At 34.1% G+C, this 18,532-nt stretch overlaps 1 protein-coding gene across 4 annotated transcripts in view; it reads right to left on the bottom strand.

The window, feature by feature from the left end:
• Positions 1–18,532, bottom strand: part of LOC124426973 (dual specificity protein phosphatase 10-like) — a 49,205-nt gene that overhangs the window by 24,315 nt on the left and 6,358 nt on the right. For all 4 annotated transcript variants that reach the window (XR_006942849.1, XM_046969330.1, XM_046969329.1 and 1 more), the window contains exon 4: positions 9,881–10,930. Coding sequence is in view for 3 of the 4 variants with exons in the window: in XM_046969330.1 (XP_046825286.1) it covers positions 9,881–10,930 (1,050 nt within the window). In the remaining variant the exon portion in view is untranslated. The remainder of the gene's footprint in view (positions 1–9,880; positions 10,931–18,532) is intronic.

Below are 18,532 nucleotides of genomic sequence, written 5' to 3'. Positions count from 1 at the left end.
TACCCCCACATCCCTCTCTCTCTCTCTCTCTCTCTCTCTCTCGCGGTACAAAAGTACAGAGTTCCCTTTGATTCTCACATAGCACCTTCACTCTGCTTCTCTCTGCTTCTCTCCGCTGGCCTCTCTTGCAGACATCAACGTTACTACTCGGCCTTCAACCCTCATTTCGCCCCTCAAAAATAGTCCTAATTCAAGGGCTTATTCACCGATGGCAACGATGAATGCGTATGACGTGTATGTGCTTCATTTTCTATTCTCTTCTCGCTTGAACTCGATGTAATTCTTTCTTTCTCCTCCCTTCTTCTTTCTCTGTCTCTCTTTTTCTCTCTCGCTTTCTTTTCGATAAATGTTCTATGCAACATACGTTCGCGAGAGTCTTTCTATTGGCTCTTCTCGTCATCCGGACTATGAGCTGTCGTTACGAGTGCGGATCATCTGGTACAAAGCCCTTCTGGATTAGACTGTTAAGGTGCATCCAAATCAATAGACCGAACCGATCGCGAACGCTAAACGTTTACCAATGAGATTCATTCAAGTTACTATTTCAACATAAATATGTGATTGCATTAAGATATTATATTTTCTCTTGAACGGATCGATGAAAAAACGACACGTACAAGAATGTTCGAGATTATAGAATGATCATAAAAAAGTTGCTGGACAAATTTAACGAACGGTAATACATATGTACATATATATGTATGCATATGTGCATATGCGTCGGCGTGTTTGTTGAATGAAAAGTTTCGGTCTAGTGATAACCGTCGGTCAGCTAAACTCGTCGACGTAATGCAATTTGCATGAATTACATTATTCGTTCTCGGGATGTAACGTGGCTCCCTATCTATCTATGTACATGTATAGTATATATATATATATATATATATATATATATATATATATATGTATAGATATACATTACGTATTATACATAAATGTATACGTTTGTATACGTACACATACACATAACATATATATTTATGGACAGTACAAGTCACGCAAAAGTCGCGAGATGTACACGTAACGATGCTTTGTTCTCCGACGAGAGAACAGGGAAGAGAATCGTGAGAATTAAGAGGCTGCGATGCCTGAAAATAACACGTGTCTCATTGTTTGATGTGCTCATTATACGTGTATCTTCTTCTCTCTTAATTAATTCTTCGTAGGACGTTACTTCCATTTTTTTAATTGCTACTGTCAATACCGACGTTGATCAATTGTTGAAATCGACAGATTCCTATTAATATTTTCTCTCTCTCTCTCTCTCTCTTTCTCCCTCTCTCTCTTTTCCGCTCTTTTTCTCTCTTTATTTGCCCAAGACTATTTTCAATTTTTTTTTCTGCAATATTATTTTGTTAAACTTTCAACTACGACCTATGATGAGAAATCTATTTTATGACTCACAATTTGTATATACATAATATATATAGACATGTAGATGTTGTTTTCTCAATTGATACGATAAGCAACAGTTTGGTATGAATATATCAACAAAATAATAGTATGATACGATTACAATATCGATAAAAACGAGCATTTTTATCAAAAGTAATATATAATGAATGACAAAAATATTCGGAGACTTTATTTGAATAAATCGGTGTTTATTTCAATTGTTCATGAATAAAAAAAAATGTTTTTTTTCCTCATTTTCTGTTATGTATCACTTATTGCAATTAACAAAAATATACAATTTAATGTATTTATGTTTAGCCATTACAATTTTATACACAATATAAATGAAATATTGTCCAAATTTTCACGTTACGAAAATATTCGGACACTCATTATATTTTCTAGGTAATACGTCTAAGATACCAATACCTCGCGAAAAACCAATGTTTATAAACATGGAATTCCTTTAGTATTGTGCTATAATCTTTAGTATTATGTATATTACATAATAAAATATCTTTAATATCAGACAACTCGTAATTTTTCATCGTGAAAAGGCAAAATTCTATTGTGAAATTAATGCTTTGTTAAGTTTAAGTAAAAGCTCTGTTGCGGACATTATAAGAAGATTTCAACAAGATCGTATTGAATCTATATTGTAAACTGGTCGGCGAAAGATCTTAAATATTAGAGAACTCAGACAAGTTGTACGAAAGATATATAAAAATCCATGTTTGAGTGTTCCAAAATTAACAGTTGAAGTTTATAAAGAAATTGGAAGAAGAGCGCATCACCAAACAATTTATTAACGAAGCGAATAGACAAAAACGTGTGATATTTGCAAAAGAATTTAGTAGCAAAAAACATGTGGGATGAATCAGATCGATGAGTACTTTTAACTCTCGTACACACAAAAGAAGAATGGCAACAAATAAGTTCCAAATATTTAAAAAAAATTATTTCCAGTATGCCTAAACGATTAAAACATGTCTAAAATCAAAAGGACCAAAGCCACCAAATATTGAAATTTTACCAAGTAATTTTTAAAATATCTTATTTGATATTGATGGTATTGGTCTGAATATTTTTGTAACATAAAAATCGAACAATATTTCATTTATAATGTGTATAAAATTGTAATGGCTAAACTTAGATATATTAAATTGTATATTTTTGTTAATCATAATAAGTGATACATAATAGGAAAAAAAATTTTTTTTTATTCAAGAATAATCGAAATATATACTGATTTTTTCAAATATATCATAGTGTTCGAATATTATTGTCACTCATTGTAGCTTTACTTATCTTTCTTTTGATATATGTATTTTATATTTTGCATTTGAATATATTTAAAAATATTATTAAAAGCTAATAAATTTGTTTTATACTTTTAAGATTTCAAATAGGTTTTATTTTATTATATGATTATTTTTATATATATTCTCAAAGTGAAACAGCTTCGTTTGTTAATTGCGAATAGATCCTCAAAAGTATTTAGAAAAAAAGAAGAAAAAAATAACGTATGCAATTTCATTTAAGAAGCAAATTTCTTTTGACTAATTCATAAGGATGTGTGAGTATTGTATTGTATGAAATATATTAAAGAAAAATTCATTTGTACCTGAAACTAGTCTTGACTAATTTATTTTCTCAAAGTTGGACCATATAAAAGAAAAGAAAAGGAAAGAAACATCTCATTTATACAAAGATATCTCTCAATTTAAGAAATGATGATAATAATTATCAAATACGTATTAATAAAATTCGTTGGCATTATGTAATAAATAAATATGGAAGAAATGAATACGATAAACCTGTGATATGAAAATGTACGTTTGTATGATTTTTGTTGTTGCGATGATCACATTTTAGAAAGAACAGTGACATGAAATAGGATCGAAATCAAAAGCATCCGTGGGTGTTCATAAACGATTCTGATATTGAAGTGACAGTTCGCGTCATTGAGTACTTTGGCATCGACTAGGACGGTCGCTTCGTTGGCCCCACCACATTACTACTCTTTTATCCGACGTGTATACTAAAACGGATGAGTCACCGTGTATGTTAACCCCACAGTGTGTTTACACTGGCTAACATACGAACGGCCGTATGTCAAAATCACGGTTGCATAACGCATTTCGTCCTCTTTCTCTCTCTCTCTCTCTCTCTCTCTCTCTCTCTCTCTCTCTCTCTCTCTCTCTCTCTCTTTCTCCCTGTATTTATCCTTCGGTATCCATCTATCTTTATCTTACTCGCTCTCTTTTTCTTCCTTTTTCTATCGGAAATTTAGACGTGACTCAGAGAATTAGAAACGCAAATTACAACAGTTGGCTGTCGCTTTGACCTTAACGTTAGTTAGTAAGGATGGATGCACTTTTTAAAGCATTCAGAACACAAATGAATCTTTCTAAAAATAATGACGGTTTAAAATAATACGGCTGTAACAAAAATAGGAGTCTCTGATGTTATGTTATTATTATTTCAATGTTTATTTGCACGAAGGTTTTTCTGATGCGAAAACATCGATTAGATCTTACAACTTTGCGCCAAAATGAATCTATAACAAGGAAATTTTGCGAAGGCTCCTCATTTTTTCTATGTGATTCATTTATAACCAAATTGCTATGTAGATTTTTATTTTTATCTTTCTTATTTTACCTTATCTTTCTTTATTTTTATATTTTTATTTAATATTTTATTATTTTTTGTTTCTTTTTTTTCTTTTAACGCAACATCAAAGAAAAAAAAAATAAAGGGACGAGAATCTTAGAATATTTTGTAAATAAATCTTCTATATAATTTTGAAATCACATATTCATATATCTGTATTTTTTTAAGTTTGAACACTTGAAAAAAAATAAAGGGACGAGAATCTTAGAATATTTTGTAAATAAATCTTCTATATAATTTTGAAATCACATATTCATATATCTGTATTTTTTTAAGTTTGAACACTTGAAAAAAAATAAAGGGACGAGAATCTTAGAATATTTTGTAAGTTAATCTTCTATATAATTTTGAAGTCACATATTCATATATCTGTATTTTCTTAAGTTTGAACACTTTAATTTAGTTAGGCAACACAGATATATTTAACAGCATTAATTTTGTTAGTTTATATCGAAAGATATTAATATATGATAAGTACAAGTTGTATCAAGTATAAATATAATTATATAATTTTTATATAGATATTATATTATATTATATTATATTATATTATATTATATGATAAAAGAAAAAAAAATAGAGTTAGAGAGGGTTAAAACATAGAGATATAGAAAATCTTATAATAGAACGTGAAGATTCGAATAATCCATAGTACGAAAGACAAAAAAGAAAGTAGATGACTGGCACGTGGGACGTGAGGTTCGCGCGAGCTATCGTTTATTACTATTTTCCTTGTGTTTGACACGATTATTTGCGCGTAAATTCCTTTTGACGTTTGAACGATAATTCAAACGATATCTCGAACGATGTCATCGAAGAAAGAAGTAGAAACGTGTAAAAGAAACGTGTTATGCGAAGATCTCTTGCATAACAGCATCAATACGATTCGCGACTCGAATCGTTTGTTTTCTTTTTCTTTTATCTGTTTTTGTTGTTACTACTACGTACTGCTGTTACTGTTGCTACTGCTGTTGCTACTGTTGCTAGAAATACTATTACTTGTTACTCGGAGATATCTCGCGTTTTCGAAGTGGCAGCAAGTCTGGCGCTTAGCTCATCGGTGAATTTAGCATTTCTCTCTCTCTCTTTCTTTTTATCTCTTATTTCATCTATCTTTCTCGTGATTCTTGCGAAAACCAAACTCTAACACCGAAAGTCACGATTTCTTATTTTGTTTAAAGAGAGAGAGAGAGAGAGAGAGAGAGAGAGAGAGAGAGAGGGAGAGAGGGAGAGAGTACTTGTGAAAAAAATAATCATTGATGATACTACTATGAAAGAATTTTATTTTCATTTCGTTTACGGAATAAAAATATGTATATTAACTTTGCTATAGTCCAAATAGCAATTGTTATAATAATGATGTAACTCTTCTTCAAAATGAACTAGTTTCGAACACAATTTTTTCCCCTACTTTTCACGATGACAATTATGTATATGTATTTTCTCTTTCGATCAATTTTTCATTGGAAAATTTGCGTTTGTGATTTATATTATGAGCGTTTATTCATATTGAGATTAGAAATTAATAATGACACGGAAAAGAGCTTTTTTGGATAGTAGTTGTAAAAAAAGACTATTTCGAATATATATTTTCATTATTTTCTCTCTTTCTCTCTCTCTCTCTCTCTGTCGAAACAAGAAGAGAGACGTTGCGTACTTCTTTCTCGATCTCTCTTTTTTTCTTTCGTTGTTTTTTCGCACGGAAGTTTACGGTATAAGTCGAGCCGAAGATCGTTTATTATTCTTGCTGTCGCGGCTTTTCGCATCGAAGATCGGCTTAGCTCATCGGTGAATTTAGCATGACTTCTGCTCCCGTCATCGGTCGAAAAAGTGTGTATCCTTCGTGATGCGTGCGCGCGTACACGAGTTCGAACAGTCGATAACCTCTTAAGAATCATCCATTCGTTGTTTGCTTTCTTTTTTACCCGCAAGATTTAACCTTTGGGGATGATGTACGATCTTTTCTTTTCTCTCTCGTCTCATGTGCGAGATACGTGCTAAATAAATATTATGTATATGTATATGACAACTGTATTCTCTAACAAAATATATATATATATATATATATATATATATATATATATATACATACACTTCATGATCTGCAGATAGAATGTTCAAAGAACATTTTCTTTTCATTTAGTTGTTTAAAGTTGCAAGACGTATTTTACATTACAATCAGATATATAATAAATATTAATATAAATAACGCGCAAGAATGTTATGAGGAAAATATAGAAATATCTCCGTTCAAAATGGCCTAAAACATAGAATTTTAAACAAATCAACGTATCTATTTTTTATAACTTTGTGTCAGATTAAAAGATATATGAGTATTCATTGTAATATGTTTTACATTAGACTTTATTTTTATTAGAGAATATATTTTTTTGAAAAAATGTCAGAGAAAACGTAATCATAAAAATATTTAAAATAAAATCTGCATGTCAATCATTGACGACCTTCATGATATTAAACGCGTTAAAACATAACAAAGAATACGGAACAGGAAGTTGGAGATTTATTGGTGAGTTCGCCGAAAACGCGGTCGAAGTATAACGATGATGATGGAGAAACCAAAAAGAGAAAGAGAAAGACATTGGAAACGGTCATCGGCTTCTTCGTTGGCTCCGTTCTCTTGATGTTCGTGAGCATGCGCGTCACAAAATTCGTTCTTTGGCAAACGAAAGGAAAATCGGAAATGAGATCGCGCGCATCGCTTAGCTTGAATATGTATGTATATGTATATCTGTATGTATTCTCTTCACTTGTGGTAGTAACAAGAGCGTGTAGTGCGCAAATTCTGGCCGACTATTCGCGACGTCATCTTCGACGTGAGTCATTCCCTATGAATAGATCCCCACCTTTTGCCTCGCTGTTGCGCGCATATACGTCGCCGCGATGACTTTAAGCACTTCTTGCCTTTTTTTTTTGTTTTATCTCCCTTCTCTCTATCTTCATTTCTCTCTCTCTCTCTCTCTCTCTCTCTCTCTCTCTCTCTCTCTCTCTCTCTCTTTCTTTATTCTTCGCTGAACTTCGCATATCAGTCAATCATATGATAAGAATTTTCGATCGTCGTGAAATTAATATTCATTTTAGATATATTATATTTTTGTTGTTTTATTATTAACATTTGAAAATAAATTTAAACGATAAGTGAGATAAATAATAATTGGATAATACATAGATTTTGATCAATGATTCACGGTGTATATCTACGAAATAAATGATTCAATGATTTCCAGTATATCTACGGAGTTGGACATATTAATAATTCACGAAGCTATCTATAATGAGATTCGTCAATGATTGAAATTTAAGTATTGATTAAATATTTTGCAGATATGTAAATCATTAGCGAATTATTATTCCTTAGACACTTTATAAAGCGTCGAATCATTTTACTCCCAGATTATTCTGTGAAAAAGATAAAAATGAATTTATTTACGTATAGATTAGCTCTGATAAACGTAAGAATGTACGATTCGTTTCAGTTTCCTTGGCGATATGAACGGATTTCAGTAAAACGACGTCAGCGATAAGCGTTGCCATTCTAATATTCTTTTTTCTATCAAAGTATATGTATGTAATAATTCCCACACACAGTCATATGCTTCTCTGCTATTCTATTTCCTCAAATATCAGGAGTCACAAGTTTTCATAGCGCCTCTCTGTCATCGACTTTTTTGTCATAGAAGTGTAAACAGATGCCGTTGGCAATTAACGTTGGATCCATGCTACGAAGTTTATTACTTTCGTTGTTATTATCTCGCACGCTGTCTTACTTCGAATGGAAACATTTGGCGCCTCTTATCCAATATTAATGTCAAATATTATTGATCGGCTATTACATGTAAAAAATAATGCTTTTTATCGGTTATGTTCATAATTAAAATCATAATTGAAATAATATAAATTCAAAAATGTAGGTAATATTAAAATTAAGCAAACACTAACTAAACAATGAACAATATGTACTATGATAACGAGTTACACAATTTTATATTTTAATAATTATATAAGTTGTATGTATGTGCAAATACGAGTATAGTTGTAAACAATCAACAATGTGTTAAGCATAATAATTGTCGTTATACAATTTTCAATATTTATATATTTCACATTTACGCGTATGTTTAATGAATTTGGATTGATATGATTGTTACTAGTTACGATTAAAATCTATTTTTTTCCCTCTATCTCTATATATTATCGAAAGATTATAAAAGAACAATAAGAACAACAACAATAATAATAATAATGAAAAAAATGCTACATACAATATTTCTTAGAAACAATAAACAATTATCAACTTTTTTTTAAATCATCAATATCACGTTAATACGTTTTAAAAATAGATAATTAGATGGTATAATTAGCAAAGAACGTTTAATAAGGAGCAAGATCGATAATGGGAAAGAACCGGTCGTCGATAAGTTTCTCGACTAACGAGGTATCCCGTGTCGTGTCGCGCTCTAATTACTTAACATCGAATTAACTGTGTCATCCTAACTGTGTTACAACGAAAGGAAAATAGGATATTCAGGAGGAAATAAATAACGATTTCGAAATCAATTGTTTTCAAGAAAATATTATCACGAAGAAAGAATAAGGGAGGGAATAATAGAAAAGAAAAGAGAGAGAAAGAAAAGAATGCGTTTAGTTTAGTACGATACATTCTCGAAATATACTGTGTATGTTAATCGACTATTGGTAGTTAAGAGGATTATGACCTAGTGGTGATACGCGGCTCGTAGGTGACTATCGCGCGCTGTCGCCTTCCCCCCCATTCTATTTCTCCTTCTCTTGCTCTTCTTCCTACTCCCACGTTTCCTTCAACATTTTCCATTCAGCTTCGTGCTTACGTTTACGCAATATCGAGCGAGTTGAATTTCATTTAAAAGTCCACACTCCGGAATCACCGACTGGAATAGTCTACTCTTCTATTAAATTATTCATTTTTATTTTTATTTTTTTTCTCGCGCAATTAAAAAACTTAATATATTTAACTTTTGTTCTCCTCCTAGTTTTATCGTAACGGAAATACTTTCATATGTGCAAATATTTTTTATACATATATCATAATATATGAACTTCTCGGTTAATATGTAATTAAATAATTGAAATGGTTGTGAATGCGCGCGTTGCCTCGACGAAATTGTCTCAAAATAAAAGTTTTATCTTGGCAGCATTCTCAATACGAGCGAAGATGGCGCGTGAAAAGGAAGATGAAAAAAGAACGTGAGAAAATTTGCACACGTTAGAAAATACGGGGGCGGGCAGGAATATCATGCCACTGGCATCATCGTTATTTCGGAAAGTTCGAAAATGGACCGTGGAAATTTTCATGTAAATAACGAACATTCGGCTACTATTTGTTTGCTCATTCGGTCTTTCTCAGTAAACTTCGAGAAGGACAAAACAATTATTATTTGTAGTTTTCCCTATCTGTTTTCTAGAAAGATTTTCAGTTAAAATTATCCGTTGACGATGTACATATATATGCTCGTATAAAATCGAGATAAAGACCAAGGTCAATGCGAGCACGAAGCTCGTAATCACAGAACATTCTTCCCTAAGAATCTATTATCTCTACACGATGTGCGAGAGTCATCGTTCCTAAGCATTCTCCACTTACATTCGATTTGAAAATCATAAGCTAATAGAGTCATTATTGTCCAATGATCTATAATTGCAAATGTTGAAAACATTTGAAAGACTTGAAAATCTTGTTTGATACGTAACGGATATAAATGATAATGAAATAGAATAACTCGAGTACGTCTCGATAAGAGAGAAGTTGGATACTTACCGAGAAGTAAGGCGGGTTCGCGATTGTCTTCAACGAGAGCAGCTAGTACCAAAAATAAGGGATGTTGAACAGGAAGGTATTCAAGCTCGGCGGTGCAATCGTCGTAAACGATGACTTCTCTATACTGTTTTCTTCTAAGGATTTCTTTGCCTTCTCTAGCAGTGGCGAGGTCAGCCAGAGTAGCTTTGCCCAATTGCAAACGTCGTCTATTGAATCGATCGGAACAGTTTACGTTGATAGCTCCTCTGATGTGATTCACGTTGTAAAGAATGAATGGCCGACAATCGAGGAGTACAGGACCGCTCGTTGAATGTTCTAAGATTCTTTGAGCTAGTTCGGTCGGTGTTATCGTACGCGTTCTTTGGAGAACCAATTGTTTTTGGAGACTGTTGCTCTCGGAGCAAGGACTTGCGGGAAGGCTAACCGTCTCCAGCTTGCAACGTTTCGAAGCTGAGAGTGGATGAAGTTGATGTTGATGGTAGTGATGATAATGATGATGATGATAGTGGTGATGATGATAGTGACGATGTACGTCGCTCGTTATAGTTTCGTTATCGATGCTACCGGTGCCACTGCTACTGCTACCACTGCTAATGCTATTGCAGTTTATACCGCTGCTACTGGTGCTGCTGGTGCTGCTAATGCTACTGGCAATGTCGGTTATTCCGCTAACGTCGGTGATGCAACTGTCGACGCTGCTGGTAGTTGAGGGACTAGGCGATACGGGCGACGTCGGCGACGAGAGGAAGCATGAAGACGTCGCCGGCGGACCTGGCTCGCTCAAACTACGATTCAGAACGAGTTTGAGGTTGTCCCGCGGCCGTCCGGCCGAGACCGGCTCGCAACACACTAAAGTCGACATCGATGTTGTTGCCTTTTTTCCCTCTTTTTCTTCTTCTTCTTTTTCACCACCTTTTATTCCTCGTTTCTTCTGTTCTCGTTGTTGATACCGACGATCAAGAGGAAGTTCGAGTTGTTTTTGACGTTGCCGATGATGTTGTCGACCAATTTCTGGTACAGTTACATCGAGACTTCTTCCCGAAGACAATACTGAAATACCAATGGAGTTTATCGTTAGATTGTTCGAATGAATGTATTATTATTAATCTTATTTATGCCGGGGCAAGAACAACTGTTATTCGAGGTAGATCGGACATATCTTTCGCTTTTTGAAGAACAGGTGTAAGTTTATATTTTTTGAAAGCACAATTTGACGGGAGGTTTGCGTGAGTGTCCGTAACAACGTGATAGAAAACAAAGATAAGCTTCTTGTCAAAATGTTGCGATCTATCTTCAAGTCGATATGAGTTGACAAAAAGTAAATATTTTTCTTTTTTCAAATATTATTTACCTACGCATGAGCTCTTTTCCCCTTTCTTTCTCTTTCTCCCTATGTAGAAAAAATTCAACGTTCATTTGAAATACACGTACATACATATATATGCAAATATCTCAACGGCTATTGAGTCGAGCTTCCACACAGCTAATCATTTATATGGTTTCCTCGTTCGTTTTCTAGTAGTAACGTAATCGCGTATACTAGGGAGGATATTCGACGCATAGATATTGACTACTATACAGAGTGGACGATGGATTAGTCACTTAGAGTGTCTCTCGTAGAAGTTTTGTTCCGTCGAATATTAAAATGCTTCACATATCGATGTACGTAGATATGTAACTACATATATATATACATGATGTCAAGATGTATTACAGCTTCTCTCTGTTGTTTTGAACAATCGAAGTGAATAATAATACTCGATAAAAATTATAACAAAATTGCTAACATTCGAGGACCACATTGTTGACTTCAATCTTTCTGAAAAATGTTTTAACTTAGATAGAAAAGAACGGACTTGTAATAATACAATTTCGTTTAGAGTGATTAAATATCACCTTCGAATGATGAACAATATTCTGAAAACAACATTTTCAGTATGTATGCCATCGTTTGTTCTCGCATGGGTCATGGTATTATCTGGAAAAAGAATTTATAACGATCCTCAGTAGCATACACTGACCTTTAATCTCATTCTCGAGAGTGACAGTTTGATTATTAACACATTTAAAGTTTTCTCAAATAAGAATGACGAATCTTTTTCTCGAGATAATTAATATTCGTAATAATTCATTATAAAATTATTAATAACTTATAGTCTTCTATATTCTTTGAAGTCGTATGTCTGATCTCACCCAGCACAGTAATAATTCAAAGTAGCTTCAATTTTTATCTTTTTAACTAAAATAAAATTATTATTTTTAAATATATAAAAGGAGCGTTAAAAAGAGGTAATAATATTCGTATAAATAAATATATTTTTTTTATTCAAATGCCTATTGTGTCGTTCAATAGTAAATAATTTCAAATAGTATGTTATTTATATATTTGAAGCAAGTACGACTACACAAAAGGTTAATTATAATTAACGCTAGGAAATAACGATAATTTTGATCAATGATGAAGATGTATGATTAAGACAAAAGAAAGATAAACGGACGATCGGAAGGACTTTTATGAATGGATCAACCGTGAATCACAAATTTCGATATATATAATATATATAGCGTACGCCATACGGTTAAAGATAAACATAAGTAATACACCTGGATGAAGAATTTTTATAGGCCTTATCTTTATTTCCTCTTTGTAATAAAAGCATCGGAATAGTAGACATCGTTGATGCTTCTTTTATACTTATTTTAAACTTTCTCCGTCGAAAGCGAACGATAACTGCCAGAATTTCAATGTCTTTTTATAATTTCCCCATTTATCTCATTTGTTTTTCCCGTATAGTTTTATTGTTACAACGGTTGAGTATCATACATACTCCAAATTAGAATATAAAGGAATTAATAAATTATGATTTTATTAAATATTTTTTCGAAATTATCTGATTGTGATTATTTTTGAAAAAATGCATAAAATTTAAAAGGATATCATAAAGTAAAATATAATTTAAAGATATGATAACGTTGACCATAATCAAATATTTTTAATCAAAATAAATTATCCACTGGAACTATTTCAGTTTTACATTTACATCGGCTGTTTTGAAATATTCAATAAAATGTTGTCTTTCGGTATGAATCGGAAAAAAACTTGTTAGTTATCTACAAGTAATAAATAGAAGATACGGTAAGAGCTCCATACCACAGCGGTTAGACAATTCTAATGCGCTTGGCTCGCATCTACGAGTTGCTTTCACTCTCGCTATGACGACGGTGCCAGTCGATTATTATGCAATACAAGCCACCGCCATTATTATAGGTCGTTTATGAACGACATCTTCCAAGGTTAATAAAGTCAATCGTTCTCTCTGATACCAGTTAATCGCGTCTCTTTAGAAAATGATTATATATGTCTTTCTGTGTGTGTATGTATACACACATATGTAAATTTGAAATTTTTACTTGTGCACACAAAGCTTATCATTAATAAAAATATAATACCTAAAAGTTAACTTAAAGTTAAGTATGTTACATTACTACGTATGCAGAGGATTGTGTTGAATGTGGAAATCAAAGTTTTTATGAAGACGACGTTAGACACCATCAGCATCTATCATTCTAAAAATTACATTTAATCGTTATGACTATAGCTCAAGCATAGAACACAATTCTAATTTGGAAGTTGGAATACGACCAACGTCTTCGACGTTACGAAAGAACCACCGTATGCCACGATGTCCTGATTTAGAAATTACGTGATGTACTGTGAGATTTGTTCGAAGCTTTCGTTATATCTTAACCACAAAGAAAAACTGTAGATTCGAATTAATTAGACTTAAAAATTAAAAGTTATCAAATTATCTAAAGCTTTTTCACGAAGAAGATGAATTAAAATCAAAATAGTAAGTAGTTTTGGATTCATAAAATTTCATTTGAGTTACAACGCCAAATGAACCCGTTTTATCAGGATTTACCGTTTTATCGAACAACAAATAAATGAATATTGATAAATGATAATAGTTAATGCATAGATGATAAAAGTTTTCGAGAGAGGGGGGGAGAGAGAGAGGGAGAGAGAATTGAGAAAGTATCAAAAAGTAGCGTTCGTGCTTTTCGACTTTTATTTGATCGATCTGTTTTCCCGTTTTTTCAGGATTACAGATGATTTCTATGTCCATATTCGAGCGCGCTCGTCAATAATAGCAACACATTTCTTGGGGGGTTAAGAAACTGTTCTTTCAATAGTTTCGCGCGGAAACGTTAAAGGAATCTTTTCGTGGGGACTCAATGATCTCGTGGTGACCGGGAGAAACGTTTGCTTTTGTGTCAATGCCGTGCCAACGGACTTGATACTATTCGTTCAAACAACTATGACGACGACGACGAATACGACGATGACGACGAATACGACGACGACGAGAAGGATGGAGGATCGGGGATCACATAGTGACTCAGTTAACTAATATTAGAAGGTGAGGAGGCTGCTCCCTGGCCCGGTCTGTCTCTATTTCACCATCTTTCTCTAAAGTGCTGCATACTCTTTCTCTCTCTTTCACACACGCATACACACATACATACACACGCGCGCGCGCGCGCATACACGTACATGTACACACACTTATTCTGAATATAAGTAAACCTTTCTCTTTTCAACTGAGAAGTTTCGATGCTAGCGCCACCGAGACATGCGGTTTTTCTTCGACTCGGCTGACTACGGGAGTCTTCGGCTGGTACGTTCTTTTCGAATGAGTAAACACAGTGGAATTCGACGCTTCAAGCGGACCTCGGCGCACAAGCTGACCGGGCTCTCAGCCTGCAGACAGGTGTAGCGCCAGCACCTGCTGTTGTTGTTGCTGCTGCTACTACTGCTGCTGCTGCCAGAACCTTCGTCGACGCGAGGAGACGACATTCTCACCTTTTTAACACCCTTATAAAATTTCTCGAAGAATTCGTGATGATCTTATCATTTAAACGATTAATAATTTATTTAACGTTCATTATAACAACGAAGAAACGAAATATTTATTGTGTCAATATCTTCAATGTGAAAGATTGAAATTTCTTATAAATCGAAAAATTGAGATAAGTATTGTTTTGAAATGTAATATTTCGAGAAAGTTTGTCTCGAAATTTCGATACATTTAATCAATCGATCTGTCGATCGATTTGTCGATCGATCGTTCGATCGAATGAAAATTTCGATTCGTGAAACGTAATATTCTTTAGTTTCTTCACGATCGTGTAACAAGTATTCAGATGTAACTATCCTGAAACGAGTCTTATTTTTCTTTTACATATTATGTCGACGTATACATTGTATTTACATTTCTGTAAAGGGGAAGTGCCAACTTCGAGAGAATGAATATAATTTACCGGCATTTCTGGAATTCCTAGATTTAGTAGGCTCAATCGTGATAAAAAGAAAATTTCAAAAGTAACACCATATTTGTAGGAAATAAATTCGATGAATAATATGTAGAAATCGTTCGATACTTTATAATAGAAATCTCTGAGGAATATTTAAAATTTAGGTAACGATCGAATAATCGGGTGATAATAAAAATTCGCGAGCTTTCCTTCGGTAAACGCGGCAATTTTTAATTGATCGAATCGTTATTCCTGACCTATAGAAGCTGAGGGAGATGGAAAGAAAGGTGAAATATTAGCGAAAAAAGGAATGAAGGAAAAGAGAAATAAATAAAGAAAGAAAGTGAAAGACCGAGTGAGAGAAAAGGTGGCTAGAAAGGGTCAGAAACCGTCGCAGTTCGTCGGAGCCACCTACCTTTTCTCGATTCGTTGAACCGGTTCGCCTTTACGACGAGACGGGTAACCGCCTTGCAAGGGGTCGCTGACGCAGAGCCTTCGTTAAGCTCGATTCACGAGGTTGCACTTTGGCGTTTCGATAAGAGAGCTTTTTGCCTGTACGCGTAATCCACGTGCGATCAGCGAAGCACACCGTATGAGAGAGAGAGAGAGAGAGAGAGAGAGAGAGAGAGAGAGAGAAAGAAAGAGGGAGAGAGAGAGATAGAAAAGAAGAAAGAAAAAGATGGAGAGATAAGAAACGAAAGGTAAGAACGAGAAGGACAGAAAAGAAAAAGAAGAACGATCGATAAGAATAATAAGGAAAAAGAAGATCGAGGAGAAATAGGAAATGGATAATAAGAGAGAGAGGGGGGAAGGAAAGGAAAGTAAGAGACAAGAAAAAAGAATTCTTCGTGTTTAAAAAAGAAACGAGGAAGGCGGTAGGAAATCGTTTAGGAATGATTCGGCAGGCGGATCCGCCGGCCCCTGTGCCGATCTTTTCGCGGTAGCATGTTTTTTCGAGCGTAACGGGGAGTCAGGCTCTTCCTCTCTCCCTGTTTTAGGACGACGCGTGCTCCGAAAGTAAATACGTTTAAGAGGAAACGTTCTGTTGCCGAGCCTTTCACGGTTGATTGAAAGAGTGAAAGAAAGAAAGAAAGCAAGAATGAAAAAAAGAAAGATAACGCGTCACTCGACCGGTAGATCCGATCGGTACGGCCGACGAGCTAAGACTGAGGGCCGCCCTCCCTTCTCATCGTGGTTCGCGCTTACCGTCGCGCCGCTGCGGCGGAACGTATAGTCGCGGGACTCTGTTGAGAGGAGAGGAGGACGATGAGGAGGAATACTCGCGGACTCGAGTCACCGGCAAACGCGAACGCTCTTTTTCCAAGGAGCGTACCTAGCCATCTAAAATATGATTTTCAACGATCAAATATCCATTGAAAATGAATTATAAAAATCTGACCAATTTAATATAATTTTCAATCTACCTTCCTAATTTGAAAAAATTACTTTTATTACAATCCATGTAAACAAATATATATATATTCAGCAACGTCCCTTTTCAAACATTTTAAAAGACAGATTTCGAGAGTAACAATGTTTCAACCTCTTTGCGTGTTTTTATTTTGAAAGATGACCCCGTTTTAGCGGTAATTTCAAATGATCTTATTTTCTTCTCGAATGAACAAGCTGCGGTAATAGTTACCTTAAACGTCTATTTCGGATTATAACGATAGATATTGCGAAGAAGTAATCGTGAGTTCGTAAAGAAATTACAATTACAAAGTTAAGATGTGGATATCGTTATTAACCTATGAGATTATTGAACGAAATAAAATTTGCAGATAGGTGGTACGTTTCATCTTTATATATTTACTTTTCGGCTAAGCTGACCATGTGCATTTATTTCATTAGATAGAGCTCTTCGTCGTTGAGAGAGCGTTGATTTAACGTCACATCATTGAGAGTACAGTGACTCAAAGTGGAACAATACTATATGCTCTACGATGATCCTATCATATCATGATGTAATCTCGTCTTCTTTCTAATACGCGCAGTTCAGCTTATCGCTATGATATTAAATTCAAGCGCGGATCGTTTGACGTTGAAAAAAGAAAATAAAAAAGGGAAAAAGAAAACGATTTAATCGAACGCAAGCAAAATTTTGAATCGAAAATTTTTACCTTAAAAATTGTTGAAACAGAATCATCTTGAGAATAGCTACAGCACTGTCGATAGTTGCGCTCGCGCGATCTCAGGCCGCTGCATAAACGTACAAATACAAATATACACACACACACATCATACAACACATATTCATATATATTTGCGATCTCGTAAGTGTTCGTACACATACATACGACGAAACCGAGCGATGAGTCACCTCGAGTCGCTCGTTACACGTCGCATATACTTCGCTGTCGCAGGGTTTCCCTTCTTTATTTTTTTTTTTTTAATTTGTTTTTTGTCTTATTATAATTTGTAGGGTCATCGATGACGAATTTCATGAAAATAAGAAGAATGCTATCGCGAAAAAGTATTACAGCATATACTATTTTACTCATGGACGGACAATAATTGATAGATCGAACGTTTGAAACTTTGTCGACGGTGATTGAAAGTAAAAATAGGTAAAAACTTTTCTTCTGTCGTTATCAAAATCAAGAGGAATAGATAGATACAGTGTCTTATACGGTACTTCGTTTTCTTAAAGTAGAAAGTACGATGTGTTCGGCCGATAAGAGAAAACTTTCTTCCGAGCTATCTTAGAACGTAATCGTTGATATTAAACATTAACGCCGAGAAACCTTTATTCGAAAGCACAATTTCATGAATTTCTTTCTCCTTTTTCTTGTTTCTCTTTCTTTTATCCTTTTATAATAATTTCTTTGAAAAGATTTAATGAGATTTCTTTTAACACGGCACGTCAAAAAAAAAATCGTTTTTAAAAGAAGATGAAGAGGAAGCTAGGTCACTGTTATTTTTTCAGCTGTTCGTAAATACGTCAACGCATACGTATTCTCTCGATTCGTTGATAATCTCTATTCGAAGACAAAAAAACGACCATGCAAAGTTCTTCGCCTGAGCTCCGAAGTATGTACATATATACACATGTACTTCATTTACATAATTCAAAAGGACTCCTTTTAAGAAGCAGTCAGATGGTAAATATACTCGTATGGATATGAATTCAATTAGTTATTTGATTGTCAACTTTTCGCCAAGCACCTGTCTGTACAATTGATAAGAGATGACGACGATCGAAGAGACGTTTTCTTTAGGAATATTTCAAAAAGAATTATAAAAAATGAAAATATTTTATAAAATTTGTATCGTTTTCGAATATCAAGATTATTAGATATATCTGCACTTCCGGTTAAATTTTCCAGAGAATTTCAT

This window comes from Vespa crabro, chromosome 9, assembly GCF_910589235.1.
Source record: "Vespa crabro chromosome 9, iyVesCrab1.2, whole genome shotgun sequence".
Lineage (NCBI taxonomy): Eukaryota > Metazoa > Arthropoda > Insecta > Hymenoptera > Vespidae > Vespa > Vespa crabro.
Note: the sequence above shows the minus strand (reverse complement) of the source record. Positions and strands in the feature narration are given on the sequence as shown.